The 27,548-nt window shown below is 42.7% G+C and overlaps 2 protein-coding genes across 3 annotated transcripts in view; one reads left to right on the top strand and one right to left on the bottom strand.

Moving 5' to 3' along the window:
• Window positions 1-1,146: 1,146 nt before the first annotated feature.
• Window positions 1,147-15,546, bottom strand: RP2 (RP2 activator of ARL3 GTPase). The gene is made up of 5 exons (XM_083610949.1): window positions 12,468-15,546; window positions 4,762-5,427; window positions 3,396-3,510; window positions 1,865-1,950; window positions 1,147-1,335 (listed from the first exon to the last, which is right to left on the bottom strand). Exons 1-5 carry the CDS (start codon window positions 12,603-12,605, stop codon window positions 1,252-1,254), a joined length of 1,089 nt encoding a protein of 362 aa, XP_083467075.1. The 5' UTR covers window positions 12,606-15,546; the 3' UTR covers window positions 1,147-1,251.
• An 839-nt stretch (window positions 15,547-16,385) lies between these two features.
• The window catches only part of SLC9A7 (solute carrier family 9 member A7), a 50,656-nt gene continuing 39,493 nt past the window's right edge, over window positions 16,386-27,548 (top strand). Inside the window, exon 1 of one of the 2 annotated variants that reach the window (XM_083610683.1) lies at window positions 16,386-17,116. In XM_083610683.1, the coding sequence (XP_083466809.1) occupies window positions 16,858-17,116 (259 nt within the window). In that variant the 5' untranslated portion in view covers window positions 16,386-16,857. The remainder of the gene's footprint in view (window positions 17,117-27,548) is intronic. The other variant, XM_083610682.1, reaches the window with a different exon arrangement.

The raw sequence follows: 27,548 nt of genomic DNA, 5'->3' as shown, positions 1-27,548 counted from the left end.
CAGGTAAAAATTATGTTGTCTTTATCCAGCATATAGTACCATTCTAGCAGATAAAACCCTTATTTCCATATAGCACATATTTATACAGTTGAAGAAAAAGAAAGAAAATTATTTCTTTTTACAGCTTGTATACAGCACCGGTTTCTACAGATTTCAGTATAATTACAATCTTTTGAGTACACCTACTTTGTACTTAACATGCCACCTTCCAGATTAAGCATAGCCAAGAGACATGATTTGTACTCTAAGCCATCGTGTTGCACTCAGAATGCGTAAACCTGATTGCATTGTCTTGTTAATCTTTCATCTTTATTTTGACATTCTAAACCAGCGCAAAGTCCTGCAGATGCATCCTCCTTCAACATTTGAGATAGAAGTTAACAATTATAACAGGTGCTTGGAGATGGCACCAAACAAAACAGAGTGAAGTCATCAACACTCAAGCTCAGAGCAGATTTGGATGACCAAAAAGCAGGATTTGCAAGCTCCCACTTTAGATTTTTATGCAAGGAGGCTCACCCTGCTTTTCATAAATTTAATACATTTGGAAAAATTACTCTTAATGCAAGAATTCAAAGCAGCTCTCAGTACCAAGAGGTACTAAGTCTCCTGTAGGAATACTAACTCTGTTTCTGCAAGCACTTCTGCGGTGATTGAGTATTTAAAGTGTAGTCACTAAATATACTTTAAGTCAGTGTAGAACCTGAGACTTTAGCACAAAAAATTAAGCTGGAATTTCTCATCTCTGCTCCTTGCATGCAAGGGGAACAATCCAAAGTCAGCCATATTGATTTCAGTGTGAGTGAAGTACATTAGATCGTTCCCACTGAAAAATCAAGGTGTGTGTAACTTTAGCAAAATTTTCTGTATTCTGTAAAAGCAGATCACTTACAAAAGTTTAAATTATGGTACCTGTGGAGTGAACTTGGTTGCAAATAAGTTTTAATTTTGACAAAAACCAAAGCGCATGGGTACCGGCTCTCTCCTAAATTCTACCAAACATACTGAACGGACTGCCAGGCTTATAACATTGAAACATTATATGCAAGAAAGAATTGGGCATAAGCAGGTGAGCACTAAAGAGCTTATAAAGGTATCTGATATGTGGCGTGTTATTTGTTGGATGCATTTAATTTAAAAAAAAAATTGTAAAGGCAACTTCTTGTTTTTCTTCAAAGTGTCCGACTATCAACTGAGTGCTATACAAACCTAAAGTACATCTCAACCGTCAATAAGATGCATATGTCTACTTCACATTCCCATCTGCATATCAGCAAAATTATAGAAGCTGTCTACTTCTCTGGAAGCCGATGCCTTGTCCTCTGATACAAAAACCTGTAGTTTAAAATGAAAATGAAAATCACTAACATGCCCTCAACCAGATGATTTTATACAAGATTCTAGTTTTTAAAAACTGGATCATATTGTTAAGCCACTCCTACTACTGAGTCAATTCAAGTTAAAAGCCAACTTAAATCCTGGATAAAACAGTAATACCAAAGTGAGAGAAACATGTTTTGTAGTTGGCTTGTTTCAAACATACCATAGTTATCATTAACCACAGTTTATCAATTTGGATACTGCAGGCTGTGGTTAAGCAAACGCATTGGACCAGTCACTATGCTTCTATTAAGCATCTCGCCAAGGGCTGAAACATGCTGCCCCGAGCTCCTTGGATGAAGGAGGAGATAAAGTTTTAAAAAGTAGTCTTAATTTTGAAAGTTAGCATTGAATTAAAAAACAAACTGGTTTCAGAATCAAGCACTCTTTTGAATAACTGTATTTCAATAACTAAAGTAACTTGCAAATGAGATCAATAGTTCTAGAAAATTCTAGAACCTGTGCTGCTACTCACGCTACTCACCTTCGCTCCACTGAAGACATTAACAACAATGTCTTGGCATGCTGCTACAGAACCGTCACCACAGAACTCTAGCGCAACAACGGGACCTAAGAAAAAGACAGTATTTTTGTCATTAGGAATTTTCAGACATTTGGCCCACAGAAAATATTGCACTCTTTTCACAGTAAGAGCAGAAGCAGTCCTTGAGAGAAAAAGCTGTATCTCAGAAAACAAGTCTAGTGTTACACCAGAAGTCTGAAACCTACACAGAACCTCTCTCTACACTCCCAACTATTTTCTTCTGCTAACGCTACTACCCCAACAATCCAGAATGAGGTTTCAGTGAAACTACAGAAAAACTGAGCCACCTAATTACAATTTTTACCAAAAAATTATTTATATATTCATTTTATATTATTTATATACTACCCTTCATCCAAGGATCATAGGGTAGATTACGGGATAAAAACACAAAAATACATAACATAGTAACAAACAAGACAATACCCCCCCCCCCCAAAGTTTGAGAGAGTACAACAGCTTTCCCTCAAGTCTAAATATATGAACTAACATGCCGGTACATTTTGACCAGCAATACATGTTTGAGAAACAATAATGCCTGTTTAAATATTAGGTTTACCTTTTGAAAAAGAAAATGTCTATGTAGAAGGGCTTAGCAAAGCAACTGGTAAATTTCTTAACTCCTTTATATAAGCCTTTCTTCAAAAGATATATTTAAACATGCAAATCAAAGTGCTTCAATGACTTCATGGGGAAAACAATACATTACATTAAAGCAACTAAAGGTTTTGTCATCCTTATTTGCTAAACCAACAACAATTTCAGCAGCAAATATATTAGGAAAGCATGAAAGACCAGGCAAAATATTGACTTTTTGTTTTAAACAAAAAAAGTGAGCATTATCCTGCTGGTTAGAGGTGGACATAATATGGTCTATAAAACACAAAAATGAAATAAATTAAGTTTCAGAAGTATTACTCCAATTTTTACGGGAAGGATAATGTTCCTATAAGGATAAAAATGTTCCTATAGGCTGTGATTCTCAAAACTTCTTTTTGTAGTTTGTTCTCCTGTAGATATGCGACAAAAGGAAAATCTTGCAAAATCTTTGCAAATGGAAGAAATTAAGAATGTCATGCATAAGATGAAGAGCAGGAAAGCACCAGGGCCAGATGGGCTTCCTACAGAGCAATATAAGGCATATTTATACTTTATGACCCTTAGGTTTTGCTGTGTTTATCAAAAGCCTTTGAATTAGGCACCCTGTCAAGCTCAATGTATGATGCATATTATTTCTGTAGATACCTATTTGGACTTCTGGAGGGCTTATATCAACTCGTATTTTCAACTTTAGATGTAAGAACTAATGACTATTGTATTTCAATGTGAGATTATGGTTACTGTGCTTTTTTATATCCTTTAAAAAAAGTTTTTTATGACACTTAAAATATGTATCAAAGAATACAACTTCAATCGTTTTATTAAGTAAATTTAAAGGAACGGAAGGGTTTGTTTTTTGGAGTAGTCATACCTTTTTCAACTAAAGGGATAAATTCAGTCGCTCTTTCCTGGAACACTCGCCGAGCATCATCCGCTTTCATGGAAACCTCTTTAGTCTGAACTAGCCAGAAGCCTTTGCCGGTCATCTATTGCAACAAGAATTAGAATTTCATATAAATTAACTAAATATTACTTAACATACTATTTTGCTTGCATAAAGACTATAACCAATATATGCAATAAATAAATAAATCCTGTTTACAATATTCAGTCATTTGCTTCACCTTTGTTTCTTTATGCTTCCTCCCAGAGATGGCAACTGGAATAAAATAGTGGGGAGGGGGGCAGGTAAGCTCTGCCCCACATTTGAATGCAATGCATGTCAACCATGGGAGGGGACGGTCCCCTCAGATATTTTATGGTGGGGCAAAGGGAACTCAGGCCCAAGGAGTTGGCTCCTATGCTTCTTCCCCATTTTAGTGAACCTCAGGTTATACACAGCTATCATGTTCCAAAGTGATAAGCCACCGTGGCAAGTGCACAAATGAAAAATGTGAGGCAACCCCCATCCGCAGATGACATGGGGTGGTATATAAATGGTATAGCTAAGGTTCCTGCATTGCAAGGGGTTGGACTAGCTGACTCTTGGATCCCTTCCAACTCTTAAGATTCTATGATTTTATGATTCTACGAAATGGTGCCCTATGGAAAATTATTTGATGCGGCAGAACCTTCCATCAAGGCAATCTTCTTCAAGTCCCACTCCCCATACAGTGCATCAGAGACCCTTCCTTCACTAGGGGGACAAAGGTAAAGCAAATGACTGAATACAGTGATGCCTCGGGTTACAGATGCTTCAGGTTACAGACTCCACTAACCCAGAAATTGTACCTCAGGTTAAGAACTTTGCCTTAGGATGAGAACAGAAATCGCGCGGCCGCCCCATTAGCTAAAGTGGTACCTCAGGTTAAGAACAGTTTCAGGTTAAGAACGGACCTCCAGAACGAATTAAGTTCTTAACTTGAGGTACCACTGTATTGTAAACAGGAAAAATTTTCTTGATCATAGCCTTTTTATGCAAGCTAACGGGATACAATCCATGGTCTTATCCAAATCTGATGAATTTTCTCCAATGGCTAGGTTAAAAGAAATAAGTAGGCTACAGGATCAAGTTACAGCACCCCACCCTCACAGTAAATTTCCTATGCGCACAGTGAATGTGAATATAGGAAAACAGAAAAATCCGGAGCAATAGTTTGGCTACACCAAGTGCAACTTCCTAGCAGCCATTTAGAAACTAAAGAGTAGTTTGGCACTTAAACGTACGTTTTTAGAAAGGTTTCATAGTTTTTAAGAAATACATGTCAAGATGTGAGAGACAGCCGTGTGTTTCTTACCTCATCAATTAACTTTCTAGCATTGGCAGTTGTATAATCCCCAGCAAAGAATACGGCCAGGCAAGATTCTTCACTGTGCTTTGGACGTCTACCCTGCGTAACTGGAATTATGCTCCTGTTGGCATCCGTTGAAATCCTGACAGCTTTCAGTTCCTCAGCTGTTGGCAGTGGTACATGGTCCTGAACTAAAGCGTCCGCAGCTAGAAGACTCCAGTTGTTCTCTCCCGATACCGGTGTGAAATCATGGATATTGCTCCATGTATTGTTAAAGATGCTCAGCCCTGCGTCTTTCAGCTGCAAAGCCAGCTCTGGATAGTAGTACTGGAAACACCCAAACTTCATACCTGTAGATGATTCAATGATGGGTTGGGTGGCACAGCACAGAAAGACGTCCATCTTTCTGCAGTCCCGGGTACGAAACTGTTGGCAAGCCACTACACATTTACAATCTTTGCAATCGCGGAAAAACACGCTGCCTTTCACAGGTCCTAAAAATATTCGGCAGTTTGTACAGTCATCAATAGTGATTGTAGCCGAGTGGTCAAAGATGTAGATATTGCAGTTTTCACAGTCTTGAATAACAAACTGTTGCCCTGCAACTTTCCCAGGTAAACGTCCTACTGTTTCATCCTTGAGTCCAGAAAACATGTAGTCTTTGGGATCAATCTGAAAGAAAAGCACAGGCATGTAGCAAGACAATACGCTCAATAAGCTATCCCTAAGAGAAAGTTAGCACATTGTGGTGAATGACTTACTTCTTTTGTGACGTTGCTGTATTCCAAAGAAATATTTTCTCTGTTATTTATATAAGCAACTGTCCTGTTACTCAAGGATAAGAGATGCAAGGAAAGAGATTCTTTTTGGACTGATTTTTGTTGCCAATGAATGTACAAGTGGCATACAATGGTCAACCAGTCAGATATGAAGTTGTGCCATGAAATAAAACTGAACACACAGAAGTTCAGTGATGCCTTTTCACTGATAGAATAACCTTTTGCAGAACAGAATTGCTAAGGTTTACAGTTAAATATGTACACTGGGGATGGGCTGTAATTCAGTAACAGAGCATATGCTTTGCTTGCAAGAGATCACAGGTTCAATCCACCTTCCCCTGCCCCCCCCCCGGGGGGGGGGGGGCTGGGGAAATTACTCCATCATGAAATCTCAAAGAGCCACTGTCTATCAGTGCCAACAATATTGAGCTATATGAACTGATGATCTGACTTGGCATAGGGCACCATCATATACTCCAGATTAACTTTATTAAGGAAAGGGCAGAGAAATGATTACTGTTTTAAGGGAGTATAATTACATTTAGGTAACTTTAGGCTATAGATAGCAAGCCAAGTTACAACACATCCACAATGTCAACAGATAATTGAGGTAATTCAGAACATAATAATTTAATAAAATTGGCCAGCAAGACGTATTACTGCCAGAAACAGAATACAAATAATGTGCTTTTTAAACCTGCTATTTACTTAGAATATTCATATTCTGGTCTATTATACCAAGAGTGACTAAAAATCACCTTTCAGAAGATTCTCAAAATAAAAACCACACTCAAATCTAGTACAGGAACAGAAGCATCCATGTAGAACCAAGACTATTCAGGCAGCATTTCATGCCACCATTTTTGTTCTTCCCTGGTGTCATAGCGAATTGAAGGCCAAATGCTAAGAGCTGCTTTGTCTCCTTTTTGTCTTCTTTCCCCATTTTATTTGGTAATGTTAAGAATGCAGTTGAAGCACTGTTGCAATCTAGTTTAACTTCCTCAAATATTCATTTTTCTCCCAATTCCTTCAAGGAGCACAAAGTAAAACTGACTTTTAGATACTAAATCTAACATTTGTATATTACCATATTACTGCACGGTACACAAATTGGTAACTTGAAGAATGCAGTTCTTATCGACTTGAAAAAGTTCATTCACACGAAACACTAATCTGTGACTTGGTGATAGAAACTGAGATATGAAAGCTAGGAGCTAAATGGCACCTTAAACCTAGCTTATGGGCGCAACAATGGAATGTCTAGGCACACTTTTTTATATAGTAAGAATACAAAGCTGAAAATGAATGAACTGCAGCTAAAATATTATGTTCATTTTTCACATGGTCTAGTCCTTCCCCTGCCCACCCCACTAATATTCTTAAAAGGGTCTCTTCTCCAGTTTTCAGAGAGTAGCTGGAAGTGGGAAGACAGAAAAAAGTCCTCCTTTCCTTCCACTCTGCATTTTTAATCTGAAATCTTAGGTGCAGTACTGCACCCCAGAGCTCAGAAACTGCTCATGCTAATGAAATTCCCTGTCGCAAAATGTGCCTAGAACAATGGGAGTTTCGAACACTGGTGATAGAAGAATGGTGCCACAGTAAGCCTTGCTCCTTCTGTATAGTCTTAAGAAGCAGTCTGGAATGTTTTGCTTTGTTTGCCATGACATCCAAATTGCGACAAACCATAGTTAACATTATTCATTAATTAATTAATGATAGGGACGTGGGTGGCGCTTTGGGTTAAACCACAGAGCCTAGGACTTGCCGATCAGAAGGTCGGCGGTTCGAGTGAGCTCCCATTGCTCGGTCCCTGCTCCTGCCAACCTAGCAGTTCAAAAGCACGTCAAGTGCAAGTAGATAAATAGGTAAACGGCGTTTCCATGCACTGCTCTGGTTCGCCAGAAGCGGCTTAGTCATGCTGGCCACATGACCCGGAAGCTGTACGCCGGCTCCCTCAGCCAATAAAGCGAGATGAGCGCCGCAACCCCAGAGTCGGCCACGACTGGACCTAATGGCCAGGGGTCCCTTTACCTTTACCTATAGTTTGTTGAAACAAGGCAACTTCAAAGTTGCATCTCTAAACAGTTTCTAAAAGGGATCAACTACATATGCTATTAAACCCAGGTAACATAACTATGTTAAAATAACTATTCAGTTTATTTACTGAATCCCTTATAAAAAAGGAAGTTGATCAGAAAGGGGAAAAAACTCCCCCAAGTCACATCTCAGTAGTATTTTTCCTGTAAAATGTTCTATTTATACACTACATGAGGACATGTACATAATTTTCAGTATTAGACTAGCCCCAAGTGGAACTAAAATTGCACAGAAAGCGAAGTTACACATATTGCTGGGAACTGTCACACATTTTAGTGCTCTTCTTCTGCCCTGAAATATGCTTTAAAAATGCTTTTAAAAGTGTATTGTGAATGTTGAAATTATAGATAGTCCAGGATTGAGCAAGGCAGGACAAGAAAAGATACAAAGGCATGTCACAAACTCAGGAATGCCCAGTAATGCTGTTCTCTGTAACTGCACTGCACGAGTGTGTGTGGCCTGTTCAGTCCTGCTCCATTCCATGCTCATATACCAGATATTTTATTTAGCCTTCTGGCAGAGCACAACAGAATTAAAAGAATAGGCAACCAATTAAAAATTATAGCTACAACACCACAAGATCATACTATCTACTGTACTACAAATGGTTTTCTTGTCTCATGTATGAAATGTACCAGTAGGAAACTCTTGAAAAGTGGTTACAGGCAGACTAAAACCTGACCTACTTTCATCTACATTCACACAAGCCCTTCAATAAAGTTAGTTTTAGGAGCTAAAATGACCTGAAATTAAGGCTCACCCACACATGACTTTCTAGCTGTGTTTGAAATATGAAAGTATAGCCAATTTGATTAGAATATATGGTTTGGCATTAGCAAGATAATCATAAAGAGCTGCAGTAGGCAGATGAGAATCTACTGGTAGATCTCGCAGGGATCTGTAGTAGATCAGCAAGAGCTACAGACTCCCAATTATTGAACAATGGCTTCAATATAGTATTTTTATGTAAATTAGGCTGCTGAAATGAAGAAAGCTAACAAGGAGTGGACTTGATTTAAAATCTTAATTTGTTTCTAGATGTTGGTTGGTATCCATCAGTCTCAGGAGACAATGGAAGAGTGTGTCTTCTGGGGTGAAGTCTAACTGTTGTAGAGTTATAGCACCTGCTGTGAGGCATATGAAGGCACCCGGTTGTGCTGTGTACCATGGAGTTTCTTCTTTCTGCGCTCTTCCCAACTCAGTTCCTAGGCTCAGCATGCACTCATAGGCCTGTACAGTGGTACCTCAGGTTACATACGCTTCAGGTTACATACTCCGCTAACCCAGAAATAGTGCTTCACGTTAAGAACTTTGCTTCTGGATGAGAACAGAAATCGTGCTCCGGTGGCGTGGCAGCAGCAGGAGGCCCCATTAGCTAAAGTGGTGCTTCAGGTTAAGAACAGTTTCAAGTTAAGAACAGACCTATGGAACGAATTAAGTACTTAACCCGAGGTACCACTGTAGTTCTTTAATTCTGATTACATGCCTTCTCCTTATGTCTCTGGTCCCCCACCCCACCCCTGTTCTTAGGGTTCAAGTAAAAAACCAAGTAGATTTGACAAGGCTGGTCTGCTCACTCCTGCTATAGAAGAGCTGGAGAAGATGACACTAGGAAAATTTATACAGAACTAGCCCTGAATTAATGGTGTGTGTGTGTGTGTGTGTGTGTGTACATACTACAGAGAGAGAGAGAGAGATTTTAATTCTCAAAAAGCAGGTCCTCATATAGCCCCAACAGCACCACTTTGCATTTTCAGAGGAAACCATGGTTTGCACAAGTACAAAACAAAAACTTTAGGGGAGGGGGCGGAAACCTAAGCAAGCTATGAAAACAACCCAACAAGGCCTAAACAGATTCAGAACATTGCCTGGACACTGAGGTGGGAGAAAGAGTATCTAGAAATTTGAGGTGGAGTATTCTACACAGCAGCATTTGTTGCAGGTCGCATCTGTGCAGCATTTATTACAAGTCCTTCTCATCAAGTAGCCTCGTCTGCCTTAATTCCAATCCTCCTCCATCACCATCCGTTTTAAAACATATTAAACTGGTGGCTTTATTTAATCCACTTAAGAGCCTTAGGTGACAAGGGCATTTGGCCATGGTTAAATATAAATATATCCCTTAAATTTAAGTGTGTCAAGTCTGCTGCAGGTAAGTCTGCAATGCTTTAGAATAGTGATAGCACAGGGAATTAGTACAGTTTAAATCCTAGGCACTCTCTTTAAAGGAAGGGCTATTCCCTGAAACACATGGGCATTCATATGCTATATGCAGTCTCAGAAGAAGAACAGACAGGCCTAAAGACAAAGGTGGGGAAAGTGCAGTCCTCAAGACGATGCTTGGCTGCACTGCCATAATCCCTGACCACTGTCCATGCTGGCTGGGCCTGTTGTGAGTCCTGCAATATCTAGAGGAGAACAGATTCCCCACCTCTATGCATGCAGGATGGCCGATTTTGGAAAATCAAGCTCAACAATAACTTCAAATGAAATGACATTTGAAATAACACACCAATTAACATTTAACCTGATCACTTCAACAGCATATTTCAAGGACACTGTCACTCTGAAGAATGGAATAGTGTTTCATTTCCGTATCTACGCTGGGAGCAGTTCATACCCTAACATATAAGATGATTCATCCTATGTAGGACAGTGGTTCCCCAAGGGAGCAGTGGGATGGCTGACGGGAGCAGGCACAAAGAGTCTAGGGCAGGCACCCCCAAACTCGGCCCTCCAGAAGCTTTGGGACTACATTTCCCATCATCCCTGACCACTGGTCCCGTTCGCTAGGGATGATGGGAGTTGTAGTCCCAAAACATCTGGAGGGCCGAGTTTGGGGATGCCTGGTCAAGGGGGTACCAGGGGTGTAAATGACTAGAGGTGTAAATGACTATCAGACTTTGAAAAGCTGGTATCACTGATTTAAATGCATAAATTATGCTGAATGAAACTAAATAGTTTTAATTGGATTTTGAATACCGTAATTGTGCAAATGATTGTCACTGTTTTGCATTCTACTGTCTAGAGGGTGGCACTGTGGGTTAAACCACAGAGCCTAGGACTTGCCGATCAGAAGGTCGGCGGTTCGAATCCCCGCAACGGGGTGAGCTCCCGTTGCTCGGTCCCTGCTCCTGCCAACCTAGCAGTTCGAAAGCATGTCAAAGTGCAAGTAGATAAATAGGTACCACTCCGGTGGGAAGGTAAATGTTGTTTCCATGCGCTGCTCTGGTTCACCAGAAGCGGCTTAGTCATGTTGGCCACATGACCCGGAAGCTGTACGCTGGCTCCCTCGGCCAATAAAGCAAGATGAGCGCCGCAACTCTAGAGTCGGTCACGACTGGACCTAATGGTCAGGGGTCCCTTTACCTTTACCTTATCTTCCTTAGTGGGTCATGCAAAGCACTTTTCTGAATAAAGCTTTTTTTATAGGGCAGGGGGTACAGGGGATGAGTTTATGGAACCAAAGGGACAGTGGACTAAAAAAAATGATGGTGTCATGCAAAAAAAATTTTAGACTCCTTAGTATGAGATCTACCAAATTGCAAACTATACTGTTTAAGGGAAGTTCCTTTCATTACCACAAGAGGAAGTTGAGTCAAAAACTACAGAAAAGCTTCCTCAGTTGAAATCACCTCCACCACCCACAAAGCACATGACCATAACATGAGTCAAGTGTTACATTACCTCTAAATTTTGAAATACCCAATGCACAGAACCAACTAAACAAAAAATAATTAGGAGCCAGGAAAATAAAGTGTATGTGACCTCAAAGAGCGGCTTACATGGAAAGAATGCAATTAGTTAGCAAACAAGCACAGAATCCTCTGCGGGAAACAGCTGCCTTGGCTACTACCTGCAGCCTCATTGCCAATTCACAAGGGGTTGGGGTGGGTAGGAGGGATGAAATAAGAGGAAACCATGATGTTTTACAATCAGATACACAAGATTACAATGATGCCCTCTTTGCTCAAAATCCCAGAGTGATAACTATATCAGCTGCCAAACACAAGATGTGCTGAGGTACCTCAAAGGCAAATCGATTGGTGGCATGATTTGAAATACCTTTCACAGGATGCTGAGAGTGAAAGTACAAAACAGCTTATTCCACAACCCTTTGTTGTAGTCTTTAGGATCCCACAACACTTACTATGCATAGTAAGGGCAGATTTAAGGAGTTAGATAACCACCTTCCTTAGGGATAAGAAAAGGATGTGCTAAGTGATGTTGAGCCTGCTCCTTAAGCAGGTAAGAGGATAAGACATGCTGGAAAAGGAAGTACACGCAGAGAGGAAGGAAGAGTAACGAAAGACAGAAGACGTGTAAAAAGAAAGGAACTCGGGACGTCAGTAGAGAGGCGCGGAAGAAAACAGATGATGAGCGACATGGAAGTCCACACGTAGCAGAATTGCTTGCACAACATTAAGGACATTAAGGTACCTGAGCAATGTTGGACCACAACCACCACCCCAGCCTACGGAAGGGTGTCTAAACACAGATTTTTCTGCAAAAACACCCCCCCACGCGCAGGTCTTCCCTTGGGGCTCCTTCCACCCACCCCCTCCCGAAGAGGCACTTGGAAGAGCCGATGGGAGGAAAAACCCAGGCTTCCGCCACCCCAAGCCGACCCGTGTCTGTTCCAAGAGCGTTCACACGTGCATCCTTGGCAGAAGCAGCGGGGAAGGAAGGAGCCCCAAGGGGAGAAAGGGGCGTCCGAAAGGGAGGATCACGCGTGCAGTCAAGGGAGAAGCAACGGGGGAGGAAGAAGGGGAGGGAAGCAGCAGCCGCGCGTGCAGCTGGCCCTGGCGGGGAGTGGGCGGCAGGGCGGAGGGTTACCTTGGCTCGCTGGTCCCAGCTGTACTGCGGCTGCTTCTCGGCCTCCGAGGGCACCGCGACGTCTCCGTCCCCGCTCTCGCCGCCGCCGGGCTTCGGCTCTTTGGCCTGCTTCCTCCTCTTGGAGAAGAAGCAGCCCATGGCGGTTCACCTCCAGCCACACCGCGCAGCCCGCCTCCGGGATCGCGCAAGGCAGCGGCCACCACCCCAGCCGCGGCTCCCGCTAGCCGAATAAGCCTCGCCTGGCCCCGCCCTCCGCTTTAAGCGCCCGCTTCCGGCTTCAACCTCGCCTGTCTCCCAGGGCGACGGAGGAGGCTCCGCCCCCATGGGCGAGCGGCAGCCTATCGGCGGCTCGGGTCAGGGCCGTCAATCGGACTCGTTGACGAATCGGGAGGCTCTCCTCTTCCTCCTCCCCTGCCTGAGCCTGGAGGCAGAGGGAGAAGTGGGTTTTTTTCTTTTCTCAAATAATAATAATAATGGAGGGAATCACTCGCTCCTCCTGTTCGTCACACTTTGCTGTCTTTCAGGGCGTGAAAATAAATAAATAAATCCCTGTATTGCAAGGGGGTTGGACTAGATGACCCTTGGGGTGCCTTCCAACTCTACAGTTCTATGATTCTAAACAGAAATGCCTTGGGGTCTGAAATATCCCCTGGGGACGGGTGGGGGGAGTGTACTCTGTACATGCTCAGAAGCAGGTGTGTATGTTAATTGTAGCCAGGCATGCTGCAACTAAAGGCTCATATTTGACAAAAGGCACCAGGGCCAAGTTTGTGTTCATTTTCTCCCAAAATTTGGCCCTGCCCAATAACTAATGTGCTCTGGGAATTATTTTATGGCCTCTGCTAAGAAAATGTTATTGCATTTATAAGGGTTATGGGTGACGCTGTAAAGTTTATAGTATAAAGAGTCTGCCATTTGGGTGTGTACTAAACAGAGTTTGTGGCCAAGGGAAACACGCCCCATCACTTCCCTGGATCTCACTAGGTTTTATTTCAAATTAAATGGGAGACAGATTAGAGTTCAACCCTATACACCTCTATTCAAAAGTAAACCCCTTGGGACTTTCTCCCAAGCAAGTGAAGAAAGGACTGCAGCCTTCACATAATAGAACTTACAATGGAATCCTATGCTGCTTCCTCAGACGTAGGCCTATGGACCTTAAAATACTAGGCTGTCTGTATATTAATAAGGAATAAAGAAGCAGTGGTTGCTTTAGCTGAAAGCCAGAAGCTTCAGTACAGACAAAATAATCTACTTCTTCACAGAGTGTGTACTTAAAACAAAAGAATTTGTGACCACAGGATGTAGTGATGCCATCAACTTGGGATGGCTTTAAAAGGGGATTAAACAAATTCATGGAAGATAAAGTTATCACTGGCTACTAGTCCTGAGGGCTGTGTACTACCACCAGTACCAGAGGTGGTTTGCCTCTGAATACCAGTTGCTTGTGGGCAGTAATTGTATGATGTGTATAATAGTTGTTCTTCTGGAATCATCATTCAGGGATGTGGAAACATGTAATAGTAAGATCAACATGTAATAGTAAGATCAATTTGTAAATGAAGAGCTATGGGACTGATTCCCTGTGTTCCCATGTTGCAGTGCAGAATTCAGTCTATTGTGCTAGCCACTGGGAAAAGGAATTGCTCACTATTTTGTATCCTTCTTCTTTTGCCTGATTTTGCACAGGCTTAGGCAAGCCTAAACAAATGGAGTTCAATGGATACACAACCCCATTTTTGTGTGCATACCTAGTGAGAAGTAAGCTCTCCTGTATTCACTTGACAGGCAAGGGGAATATGTTCCCCACATGAACTTTAACTCCTGTCATTTCTGACCATTGGCCATGGTGGCTGGAGCTTCAACATCATTTGAAAGGGCCACAGTTTCCTCACCCCTGTTCTGAGTAAACATGTATAGTATTAACATGCTTAGCAAACGAATAACCTTGCTTAATATTTACCCAACAGAATATATGGTAAACATTGCAGTTCTCTTTGGGAAATACAGCTAGTAGACTCCAAGGAATTAATTATCCCAGTTGTTGACAGTACAAAATATCAAGGGACTAAAAGGAGAGGATGTGTGAAAACAGTTACACCATAAATAATAATCTGGCTCAGATTTCCTATAATATTTAGCATTCAGCTAGAAAGCAAAGGTGGTCAAATTGACCTTTTAGAAAAATGTCAAAACCCACATTACAGCAGTATCTTTATTAAGCCAATGTGGCAGCATGCAAGCTTTTGAATTCTCCACAATGCTTCATTAGGCTAGAAGGTAAACAAAACAAGAGGAAGGGAGGGGAGCCAAAGATGGAGTCTGCTTTAAGTCACAGTCTTAAGATGAAATATGGGAGGTGACAGACATTTATATGAAGTTCTGCAATGTACTTTGCTGGTTTGAGGCTGCACCAAAGAGTGCTGGAAAAAAAGAAACATATATAGTAATGTTGCATGCCACCCCAGTCAGATGGGTTGGGTAGAAATAATGAAATAATAATAATAAATAATCTCAAAGTGGTGCGAAATTCCAGAGGTTCCAGGTGCTTGCTCAGAATTCGGTTTCTTTGGAATGAGGAATAGTGGAGACTGTGGTATCTATGATATATGGTTTTTAAATGAAGGGGCTCACACCATTAACACCCCAAGATGTCTTGCTTCTCCCACAGTCACAGCCTTGGATTCAGGCGGAAGTCAAGCATGGTTGCACTTTCTGGCTTGTGCCTGCAATCTGCTTCTAGCCCAGCTCTCTCTCACACTGGCCTCTGTCTTTCTCACTGCCATCCATTTGCCCTCTGGTACAGAGCAACCTCCTTTGCTATATCTTACTTTGGTCACTATGACCCTTGCCTGGCTAATTCAACAATGAAAACCTCTGTTAGATTTTAACCCTTGCTGAATCCAGGAATTAAGAGAGGACTCATGCATCAGATAGTAGAACTCCCCCGTAAACGCAGGATAGGAATTTTTAGAGTTCACATACATTATATCAGTAATCCTTACCGCAACCCTATAAGGCAGGTCTCAGTTTAACTATCCTCATATTGCAGATAAAAGGCTCAAGCTGACTGACAATAGTTGCGGTGGAATTTGATCTGGAATCTTACCTATGTGCAAACATTACTCCACACCAGCTCCTGAAGCATAATCCTATCTAGGCTTACTTGGAAAGTACTCAATGGGTGCATTCCAGGTAAGAATGCCTAGTGTTTCTGTATCAGCATACACATTGCTATTTTTCTAGAAAAAGAGGTGCGAGAACTCACCATGAACGCCTCCATTGTTCTCTTATAATGGCAATGGCACCCACCTGAGAGGTGCCAGAACTGTGTTCCAGCGAGTTCTGGCTGAAAAAAAACCCCTGGACAGCAACTTGGTTTTAATTTATTGGTTGTATTTACATTCCACCTTATCTCCAAGGAGCTCAAGGTGGCCTACATGGTTCTTCTCCACTTCCACATTTAATCCTCACCCAGCGGGCTTCATGGCTGTGTGAAGATCTGAACCCTGATCTCCCAGGTACTAGTCCAAGACTGTCACAACACCACAAAGGCTCTCTTGTTTTTTTGCTGGAAGGACACTGAGAATGGAACAGGCGTTGCGGCAGCCCCGAACCCCAAGCTTCCCACTAAGCTCCCTTTTCACTTCTAGGTTTGCAATTTCTGAGAGAGCAGCATCGACAGGAACTGGATGCCCACCCTCTGGCAACTCAAGGGACTTTGAGCTTTCTCTACTCAGCTTGTGGTGTACCCTGGCTGCGGAAGGAGGCGGTAGCATGGCCTCCACCACTTCAGGAAGTGGCGGGGGGGGGCGCCTTACACTGTCGAATATGCTTTTTTAACAGTCGCCCAATTAAACACAACAACAACAGTCAGCAGTAGACCTTTCCAAGGCACCAGACGCGGGGGAGCATTCGGACACGATATTCCCCCGGGAAATATATATATTGCCTGAAATGGTATGGCCATTCTCCCGCCTGGTTGCGCTGCCGGCGCAAATCCCGCCTCAGTGCGGGAGCGCAAGGAGGTGGCGCCGCCGCCGCGCAGCTGGGAGCGTGGCAGGCCTTAAAAGAGGCGGGGCGGCGACGGCAGCGGCGAGAGACGGAGCAGTAGCAGCAACGCAGCGAGGACTACAGCAGCCGGCAAACTTTGCCTGCCGGGGCCTGCCTGGCGGAGAGGACCCGCGCAGAGGCGGAGTCTGGCGGCGGCGGCGGCGCGCGCGCCACTGGGGATGAAGCTGCTCCTGGCTTGGCGGCCACAGGCTGAGCGAGCGTAAGAGACTGGCCAGGAATTGCAGAGGCTGCGGGCGGCTCGGTGCGCAGCTGCTGCGGGCCGGGGAAAGAGAGAAACACCGGCGGCGGCGGCGGCGGCCCCAGCACCACCGGCAGCATGACGCGCCCTCCTCCGCTCCTGCTCCTTTCGCTGCTGCTGCTGCTGCTTCGAATCCCCGGGCCGTGCTCCGGGGAGCGGAGCAGCAGCGCCCTGGAGGAGATCGCCACGGAGAAAGAAGCCGAGGAGAGCCATCGGCAGGACAGCGTGAGCCTCCTGACATTCATCCTACTGCTCACGCTCACCATCCTCACCATCTGGCTCTTCAAGCACCGCCGCGTCCGCTTCCTCCACGAGACCGGCCTGGCCATGATCTACGGTGAGGCTGGGGGTGGCGCTCTCTCTCTCTCTCTGTGCTTTCTGGTCCTGGAGGAAGGAGGAAGGAGGAAAAGGATGGGGAAAGAGATGGGTGTGTGCGCGCGAGCGATAGAGATCGCCTTTGATGCAAGCGCCTGCCGTGAACAAAGGCTTGTTAGCACACTTGCCTCAAATCCTGTAAGCAGAAGAGGGAGTGTGTGCGTTTGTGTGTGTCTTGCAGGGGTCCTTCCGTTCCTCGCCTTCCTTTTTCTCGCATTCATATAGGGTGACACAAAACTCTTCTGTATGTTGCGCGCGCGTTTGTGTGTGTCTCCCCCGCCCCCTCCATCGAAACCTTATTTATTTGTAGAAGCGCCATGAATGTCAAGGCGATTTGCTAATTCCACCTGCCCTTGGCTGTGGAGGCGGGAGGAGGAGAATTTGCATTAGATTCCAAAGGGGCGGGAACAGCGACTGTGCCTATGGCAAAAGGATGCTCTATGGAGGTCAGGGTGGGGGGTACATGGTGGGGTATTAGACGGGCGAGGAGGACCCCCTACCCCCGCCCCATCGCTTCTTTGCCTGGTGGATGCGACTCCATTCCTCCTGTCTTTTTCTTCAGTGCCTTCAGATATCTGGTTGTTTTGTGGTGTCTTGCTGGTATCGTTTTCTCAAGGCCCAGGGTCTGGATAAATGCAGATGCACATGTGTGAGCCTCTTCTCAAGTCAAACCTGCACCTCCTTGAAGAAGAATGAGCATCCCTCGAAATGTGTGCCATTAGCCAGGCCTCTGCTGTTTCCTAATTCAGCGTTTCCAAGCTAATGGGGGAACAGAAGGTCAAATTGCTTTGGGCATCATCTGTTTTCTCTCTCTTTACACACCACCACCATCACCACCACCATATATACCACTATCGTAAGAGGCAAATTATGTAATGTGCATTTCAGAGAGATCTTTTGCATATGCAAAAGGCCCTTCTGAAATGCACATTACATAATTTGCCTCTTACGATGGTGGTTTGCAGGCATGTTTAGGGTCATAGGGAGTGGGACAGAGGCCAAATGTCAGTTGCTTTTTACATAATGGAAAAAAATAGAGATGTAAACTATGTTTTCGTGTCGCTTCCCTTAATGGAGATACATTATTATGACATGCTGAAATGTCCCCTGAGGAAACCTTCAGGCCTTATTTGAGTGCTGCTCGCTAATTGAACTGGTAATGTGCATGGTGGTGCAGAAGTTAAATTACTGTACGGTAAACATTTCAATTGTAGTCTTGACAGGAAGATTCTGTCATGTGCTACTTTTGGATTACCCTTTTGGATTCCCTTATTTTTTTACTGGGAATAAACTGGGCATAATTTTTTTTTTGTTGTTGTTGTTGTTATCTTGGACTCTGTACAGGAAGACTAGACACATCTTTAAACATTCATGCTCCTTAGCTGGAAGCTTGGCCGCCTGCTAGCTTTGTGTTTTTGTTTTTTTTTAATCTTTGGCCCTTGATGCTTGCTGGCTCCCTCCTGATTGTGCTGAAACTCTGCACCAGGAAAGGTTACCCAATGCACCTTAAATCCTTGAGTGTGGTCATGTGATGAAATTAAGTAAATACTGGTTTGGAGCTGTTCCATTCGCTGCTTCTTTTATATCAGATTTCTAAAATGGTTCAAAGTTGCAATGCACAGATGCCATGATCCCTGACTTTAGATCTGATTTTTATATCTCTTGCACTATATTGTTCCCTGTTGTTGTATTTACTTGGGTTTCATTCTGCTGCTATGCTTTAGTCTGTTAGATGTTACGTTTGTGTTTAATTTGGACATTGGTATGGTCTTAACTTTTCTGTAAGCTGCACAGAGAACTTGTTCTTTGTTTTTTTTGCTAAGTACTGTAATTAAATGAGAAAAGCTTGCCCTTTGAAAGGTTTTGGTGGTGGAAGATCAAAGTAAAAGTACCATACATTTGTTCCTACTATCTGATGTGGCACAGAACTGGGGAATTGTGATCAGCTCAGTAGCCACCAGATTTGATTAATGACTGGTGCAGAGGACTGCATGTGTACCTACACTGACATATATATAACCTTGTGCTATTTTCCTTTTGCATCTTCAATATCATAGCAATTCTTAAGTGTTCAGATTTTGATCATAGGCAGAAGTGTGTTGATTCTCAAACTCTGGGTTTGATTACTGTATTTGGTGGTTCTTTGCTGGTAAAAAATGAAATCTAAAAGGGCATAATGTCTGCTCAACATTCCATGGTGCAGATGTTTATTCTGGTAAGGAAGTGCCCATGAATGTTTGCACTGGGCAAAAAGCAACTGTTTCCTCCACAATAACTGTTCAACAAATCCTTAAAAGTTAAAACAGTTGAAAAGCAATGGGATTTTCTCTGCTGAGGTTTCTCAACCTCTGACAATCTTCTTAGTCATTTGTTCCCTGCTGCAGTGCTGCGCCGTGGTTGTTGCTTAAGTCTTTTTTTTTTTTAACACCCTGAACACTTGGCAGTAAAGAGATGCAAATGTTTCCTGTGTTCTGCAATCTTGTGCATGTCTACGCAGAAGTAAACCTCACTGAGTTTAATAGGAATTGCTCTAAGGAAAGCATGTATAGGATTTCATTCTTAGCGTAACAGCTTGCATTTGCAGCATTTTCCAGACCATACAAAATATGTTTCCATAAGTTATGGGTATACATAAGAAACATCCACATACTTGACCTGGATGTGGATGATATGATACACTCTCACCATGGGACATTTGTCTCAATAATAGGTTTTATGTTGATTTCTATATTTATATAGAATGGTTTTTTCCTCAATTCTTGAAGCTAAATGCATGGTATACAAAACAGACCATTATAGGAAGTATAACATATGTTGGTAGGTTCTATGTACTTAAAATCTCAAGAATATTTTTTTGCATGTGTCCATCAATAAATATAACATAGCGTTTCTTGCCTGCTAAACTGTATATTTTGAGATAAATGGCAGGCTTTTTTTTAAAGAAAATTTTAAGACGCAAAGGTCTGTTTTGTTTCACAGAGTGCACATAGTACTGTAAAGTTACATAAGCAAAAACACAGAACCTTTCCCTGAGTTGCTTCCAAACTGAATTGACAGTGAAGAAGACAGCAGAAGGATAGAGGAAAGTGAGCTGGTGCAATTATACACACTTAAGCTCTGTTCAGTTTTAAAAATAGGAATTAAGAGATTAATCTAGAGGCTTGCTTAATTTATGAATTCTTTCTTATGAAGCATCTCGGAAGCAACATTGCAGTACATTAAAAACTCATATGAAACCATAGCACACGTAAAATAAAAGGGAAAAAAGCTATTGCATATAGAAGCAATTTCAAGTCCAGTGTAGATACTGACCGAGATAGAAATCTCCACTTATAAGGTCTCTTGAAAGAGAGATGTCTTCAACAGATGCCAAAAAGACAGCAGAGATACGCCTGTCCGGTATGTAACGCATGTGTAGGTTCCTACACACTAAAAGCTTGATTTTTGACATCACATGGAATGGACCCTCCTGATAAGATGGTATCTGCAAGATGAGACTTATGTGGCAAAGTTGGGCTTTGAGGGGGGGTTTGAAAGAAAAGAGAGCTGGCGCCATCTATAAGTAGGGGACAAAATTGAAGTGTAAGACAGCGAAAAAGCAAGGGAGAATGAATGCTGATGAGGAAGACTTACCAATTTGGGTATTAAAAAACTTGCACATCTAGGCTGAAGTCCTGTATTAGCTTACTTGAGAGTAAGCCCATTGAACTGAGTGGGACTTATTTCTGAGTACACACGTATAGGATTTAGCCGTTAACTAGGATTGTATAGGTAGTATTTATCCAATCTTTCATATTGCTCCAGTCTTGTATAAAACAAGATAGTAAATACTTGACTATTTATTTTTGGTAAAACTTTGGCAGTAATGTTGTTTGTAGCGTTTAAGCAATGGCTAAACCATTGTTATGATTTAGACAGGAAGACTTTAGCACTAAGTCAGTCTTCTTTACAGCCATATAACATTTATTGCTGGTGTTTAGTTGTAAGCAGTCTCAGCCGCTCTTTATTTGCATTTCAGGGACTTAACTCTACTTCCAAAAAGCACCGAAAAGCAATACTGAAGACAACCCATTGGCCCTGTTATTTCAGCACTGCGCTAGAAAATCTAGCCTTCGGTATGGAACATAGAATATGTCAAGCCAGTTTGGGAATACTGTTAGTTCTTTCTGCGTTGTGTGTAAATTGCCCAATCACTGTGTGAGAGGAGAAAAGGGGATTTCCGGACTTACTGGAAATAAATTTTAAAGTAAATTAATTAAACACTCAGGTTGTTTTCCTATTTCTTTTGATAATCAAATTTAGTAACTGCTGTTAAAGCTGTTTCATGCTCATTTCCCATTGCAGGTGTAACTTATGCATGAAAGAGTATTCATCATTGTAGGTAAAGGAAACACACGTTTGGGAAGGGGGGTGTTTATGAAATGGGACAAGAGTAACTTGTCTCATGTGGTCATTTTGCTTTTACTTCCATGTGAGTCCAGAGTTTATTATTTAAAACGCAACGAACCTGAATGGTGGGAGAATAAGGATGGATGAAAAGAAGTACTTTTTCACACAGCTGGTAGGTAAACTATGGAATCCGTTAGCTCAAGACACTGTGATGATTACCACCAACCTGACCAATTTTTAAAGGGGCTTAGACTCAAGGAGGTGAAAGCTATCAGTGGCTACCAATCATGATGGCTGTGTACTACCTCCAGGGTCAGAGGCTGCACCCCTCTGAATATCAGTTATTTTATTTATTATATTTTATGTGTTATATTTGTTGTTGTTTTCCACAGAAGTGTTTCAAAGCGGCTTTACAATGTGCTGTAAAAACAACATTAACATAACGCAGGGGTCAGCAGCCTAAGGCCCATGGGCCACAAGCAGCCCATGGGGGTTGTTTAACCGGCCCATGGACCCCTGCCACCCGCTCGGTCAGCTCCCGTGCGCCATGCTAAACTGGCGCAGAGCAGAGCGGGGACTGCCTTCCGCTACTCTGTCCGGCTTCCCATTGGCTGCAGGAAGCTCCTGCAGCCAATGGGAAGCTGCCCACGCCTCCTTGGTGCTGGAAGGAGCGCTGGAAATAGCGTTTGCACATGTGTGCGCGCACTCTGGCCGACTGTGACTTCTGCGGGACCGTGAACCAGCCCAAGCCACAAAAACCTTGCCGACCCCTCACATAAAGTGTAAGAACAAATAAAAATAGACACAGTAAGGCTTCCGTCCCTAACCTGACTTACCTGGGAGGAAGCTTAAGCACGGCTCACATGCTTTCAGGCCTACCTGTACAGCTTATAAAGGCTAGAATTCAGTCTACATTTCTTCATTCTTTTTTAAAATGAACCCTGAGATTCTTGAGATGCTAGAATACACATGGAGCTGGCCTATAAGACATCTTGTTTCTCTTCTTTTTTTAAATATGTATTCTGAGTTGATCATGGTGCTGAAATCTCTGCCCCATGCAAAATGACCACTGTGACCCTGCCAGCCCACTTGCTGGGTTCCTTTGAGCCTTTTTATGATGCTGCATCCATAAAACCCCACCCTTGGTACCTGAGGATCAGTAGTGGAAGGAAACTGCTGCAGTTGAGGTCCCTGCTTGTTGACTTCCCATAGGCCTCTGGTTGGTCACTGTGGTAAACAGATTGCACATTGGGGCAAAATAAATCTTAATTTCACACATACACTCGTGAGGGTCTGAACTGTTGGAGCACAACCTTAGGGTTGTAGTGGACAGCTTGAGGAAGATGTTGGTCCAGTGGGCCCCGTTGAACACAGTATGTCTTCTTTTAGTGTAAACCTGTTTTGCAGTGCAATCCTACAAAATAATTTGAAGTTTTCATCTTTAGCAGCATTGCCATGGCAACCTTAAATAGTCATCAGTTCTTAAACTATTTTGCTTGGCAGTTTGATTTTTGTTAACACAGTTGCAGTGTTAAAATCCTTTCCTACGCTTTTGTAATTGAGATAACTACAAAATTAGCATTGCCTAGAACGAGGAACTAAAGTTCTGTGCCAGTTCTGAGAACTCTATATTAGATATGTGGCACCAATTTCCAAGAACTTTAGATCCTCATGAGGAAATGATCGCAATGAAAAAGCAGTTTTTGTTTCTTGTGAAGGTATGCCTTAATGTTGCACTCCTTCACACTTTATCAGAAACTGCATTTATTATTATTTTAATGTTACCTGTATGAATTAGGGTGGTTTAAGGCAAAAATGATCTGCTAGGGGGTAAGTCTGGTCCCCAGCATCACCACAAAATTTTGTCAAGGTGTGGCAGAAATTCCTTATAGTGTTGCCATTAAGGAAGACGGGATAAATATTACAAGTTTGAAAAAAAAATGAAAATATAGTTAGATAAATATCATTTATTATTATTTTTTTAAAGGCATTTTGTTCTAGAATACATTTCTCCTTGAATTCTCTACTGTGGTTCCAACTCTATTATGAAGTCAAACCGCTTTTAAGCTGATCAGTTGATGTGACAAAATATGGTTCCTGAATGATTGTCAGGAGGGTAGAATGGATATTAGAAGTTGGCTTCTTGTGGTTTAAGGTAAATGGAAGACAAAAACGATTGGTCTGAATATCTTCCAGTTCTTGTTTGTCTCTTGTCACTAGATATTTGATGCTGGTGCATGGGCATTTAAAACTTTTATGGGTAACTGGATCCTGAGAAGCTGATGAAATGCCTACGTTTGAGGGACAAGGGAAGACTATTCCAATAGCGGGATCAGTTTTGTCCAAACCTTTTTGCCTAGGAAACTTCCTAGCTTATTTATTTTGGATTTCATAAAATTTATACAACGCTTGATTGTAAAAGCAAAATGGAACACCCCTCTCAAAGCAGTTTAAAAACCTCAAAGTGTTTTTTAGCTGACTCCTGACAGCAAAAACTGTCTTGATTCCTTACGCTGCATTTTGATCCCCAATATCGCTAACATCCACTAGTCATCCTGACTGTAAAGTTTAAAAAGCAGAAGCATGAAGAAACCAGATAACTAAGTGAGACTGCTGCAGTGTGTGTCTGTGGCGAAGCTACTGATTGTGGTTTGTTGGTGTCGTTGTCGGCTGGAGGAAACATTGAGTGATGTTCTGTACTTTTCGCTTTGGTGGTTGAATGAATCTCTGCTTGGATAATTATTTGCTCCTTTTTCATAAAAAAAAAGCTATTTACAGCCTCTCAGTAAGCAACAACTTATTTTTGTCAGATAGAAAATCAACCATCGGGTTCTCTTGAGCCACTGAGCAAACACCAGTCAGACACCAAATGATCAGCTCTGGTTTCAACTCTTGAAGTTACCATACTTGTAGAAGTCTTAAAGTTCATATATATATGGCACACTTTTGCAGAAACATTGACACACCCTTTCTGTGGCCATGCCCCTCGAGGAAGTGGTGAATATGTGTACAATAAGATCACAAAACAGTACAAAAAAAAGGTTATAGGCTGTTGCTTGTAGGGCCTGTGTTATTGTCAGGGACTGGACTGAGGAGGAATGGTGGGAATCATGTGCCCCCCTTTATCTGAACTTTCACAAGGGCAGGAGGACAGTATTGAATTAGAACAGTGGTTTGCAGAGGGATGTAGTCCAGAGGGGGAAAGCTGGGAGATACTGGGTGAGGAGCAGCTAGAAGAAGAAACACCAGGAGAGAGACAGCTGGCAGATTCACTGTCCTTGGAAAGCATTCCTGGACCCCCCCCCCCCATCGCCTAAGACCAGAAGGGCTCTGAGAGTGATAGAACAGAAAGCGCAGTGGCAACAAGCTCAGATTACTGACGTAGGGGTGGCGTAGATCAGGGGTCAGCAAACTTTTTCAGCAGGTGCTGGTCCACTGTCCCTCAGACCTTGTGGCCGGACTATATTTTGAAAAAATAATAATGAATGAATTCCTATGCTCCACAAATAACCCAGAGATGCATTTTAAATAAAAGGACACATTCTACTCATGTAAAAACACGCTGTCCGGGGGCCGGATTTAGAAGGCAATTGGGCCTGATCCAGCCCCCGGGCCTTAGTTTGCCTACCTATGACGTAGATTAATGAGGACGGAGGGGGTGGACCTTTACTGGGAGCAACGCCATTTCTAGAGAGATAGGCATTCCTTTGTCTCTCGCTGTGATTATTAAAGAAACTATCTGGTAAGAACGCTCCTTTCGTTTGATCTGCTAATTTACTGCCACTGCAGGAGGGATCCAGTTCCCCGGGGCCTGACAGTTATTCTGTTTTTTGAGCCCCTTTCAAGTGGGTTGTCTGCCACAGCATGTAAAGCTATACCTGTGTATGAATGGAGTGTGCCTGGTGTGTGTGTGGGAGCTTTAGATTATTCCCTTTTTGTGCAGATTTTGTTTAGCGTGCACAAATGCTATACAGCGCGCGGGATTGGCCTTGGAAGACCCTGCTTATGAATCCGGCATTGGTGGGCACAGAGAATAAGCCTTTTCCATAATGGTTTCATGCTTGTGGAATTCTCTCCTAGTGAGGAGGAGATGATGATGATATTTACATGCCACCCTGGGCGGCTCTCAACAAAGTATTAAAAGCGCAGTAAAACATCAGCCTTTAAAAACTTCCCTGCCAATAATAATAATAATTTTGTGTAGCCCCTACTTGAACATATTCTGTAAGCTTCTGGGGGGGGGGGAATTCAAACTGCCTTTGGCTGATTAATATTCCACAGCCTTTTAAATGTGTTTGTGGGAGGGGGTTTATTGTTTTGTTGATTTTCTTTCACTATTTATTTGTGCTTTCACCTTGTGCTTTTTTCCTGTGAACCACCCTAAGATCTTGTGATGAACGGTGGTATATAAACTACAGAACACCACATTATTATTACGGTATTTATTAGGTTTAACTACTGCTGTTTTTAATGTTGTGCAGTTTTAGGTTTATATATCTTGCCGGTATTGCTCCACTGAATTGTGTCTTGAATTTTGTCTTGAAAGGTAGCATATAGGTTTTCTAAAAACAGTGGTTCCCTGCAAAGCTGTGCTGCTTGGCATGATTTCCAAGGATGATTTAGCACATGTGTATGCCTGTTGAGTCAATATAGCTGCCTGCCTGCCTGCTTCCCATGGTTTGTTCTGACAGGCCTATCGGCACAACACTTACTTGAACTGATTCGCTTCCATTTCTCTTTTCGCTGCAGGTCCTCAGTATGCACTTTGCTGGCGATATCACACCCACAATAGACCAATGCACAGAAGCTTGCACGCTTCATATAAGGGTTAGGTAAGTGTGAATATTTTCGCCAATATTGTATTTTTTTCGCCTGCCTCAATATTCTTATTTTATACTTGGGTCTTATAAAATAAGAATATTTTAAAGGAAAACATGCCATATTGAACAGCAACAAAGACGTCGTCTTGTGTCCGTGAACAGGCTTTTCTGTCAATTATCCGGAGGGATATGATGTCGCCAGCAGAGTGCATCTGGGCTTGGACTGGCCAATCACTTGACAGCTGAAGGTTATGCCGGGCTGTCACTTTTCCTGGATCTTTTTTTTTGGGAAAGAATTTTTTTGGGGGTTGGGAAAGGTAAGTAGCTATTCTGAAATGTTGCTGGAACATCAAGCTTCTAGCAGTATATGTCTCTGCTGGCAATTACTTTGCTATGAATATGTTTGTAATGTGTATATAGTCTGAATGTAATACAGTATCCTGATCTAAGGACATGGAATAGAATTAGACACTCAGTGCAAAAGGCAGGATTCCCATTCCTCTAACTTGCATAATAGGGACAGGTAGGCACCTGTGTGAGAGAGAGACACAGAAAGAGGAAAGGTGGAAGAAAGAGTGGTTAACTATTCTTCTACCACCTGGCTTTCCTCTGCAACATTACCTTTCTTTCCAGGATATGTTTCCTTATTTGTCTAGAAAATCCAGTCCTGCAATCAGATTTGGGGGGAAGTGGTTCGATGGGAGGAGTTGGCAAGGGAAAATAGGTGGATGGCAGGAAGCTTAAGAGCTCTCTGCCTCTACAATGCTGCAGATTCTCCCACCCACACCCTGCTACTGCTGCTTTGCATGTTTGAGGCAGGTGCCCGATGGGGAATTCTTCACCGGTTGCCAAATCATCTAGCCCATGTCTCCATTTAGCTGGAGTATGGACTTGTGCAACTTCTTTTTCTTGAGAAATGTGTCATCAGCATTTAAAGCCTGGGGGAGTTTCAGCAGCAGCTTGGGCCATGGAGTATGGTGTTGGCATACGCATAGTCAGAGATCCGACCTAGAAACTGGCATAACTGGAAATCGGCAAGAGGACATTTAAGCTTGGCCAAGGATGGGAAACCTGTGGCTTTTCTAGACGTTGCTAGACTCCCGGAGTACTGAAATATACGCCGTAGCCAGTGTTTGAATTTCGCCAGGTGTATTTTGCACCTGGCTGTCGGCCACTTGCGACCAA

The sequence above is a fragment of the Podarcis filfolensis genome (assembly GCF_964270895.1).
Source record: "Podarcis filfolensis genome assembly, chromosome: 4".
NCBI lineage: Eukaryota > Metazoa > Chordata > Lepidosauria > Squamata > Lacertidae > Podarcis > Podarcis filfolensis.
The sequence above is the reverse complement of the archived record's forward strand: the minus strand, read 5'-3'. Positions and strand labels throughout refer to the sequence as shown.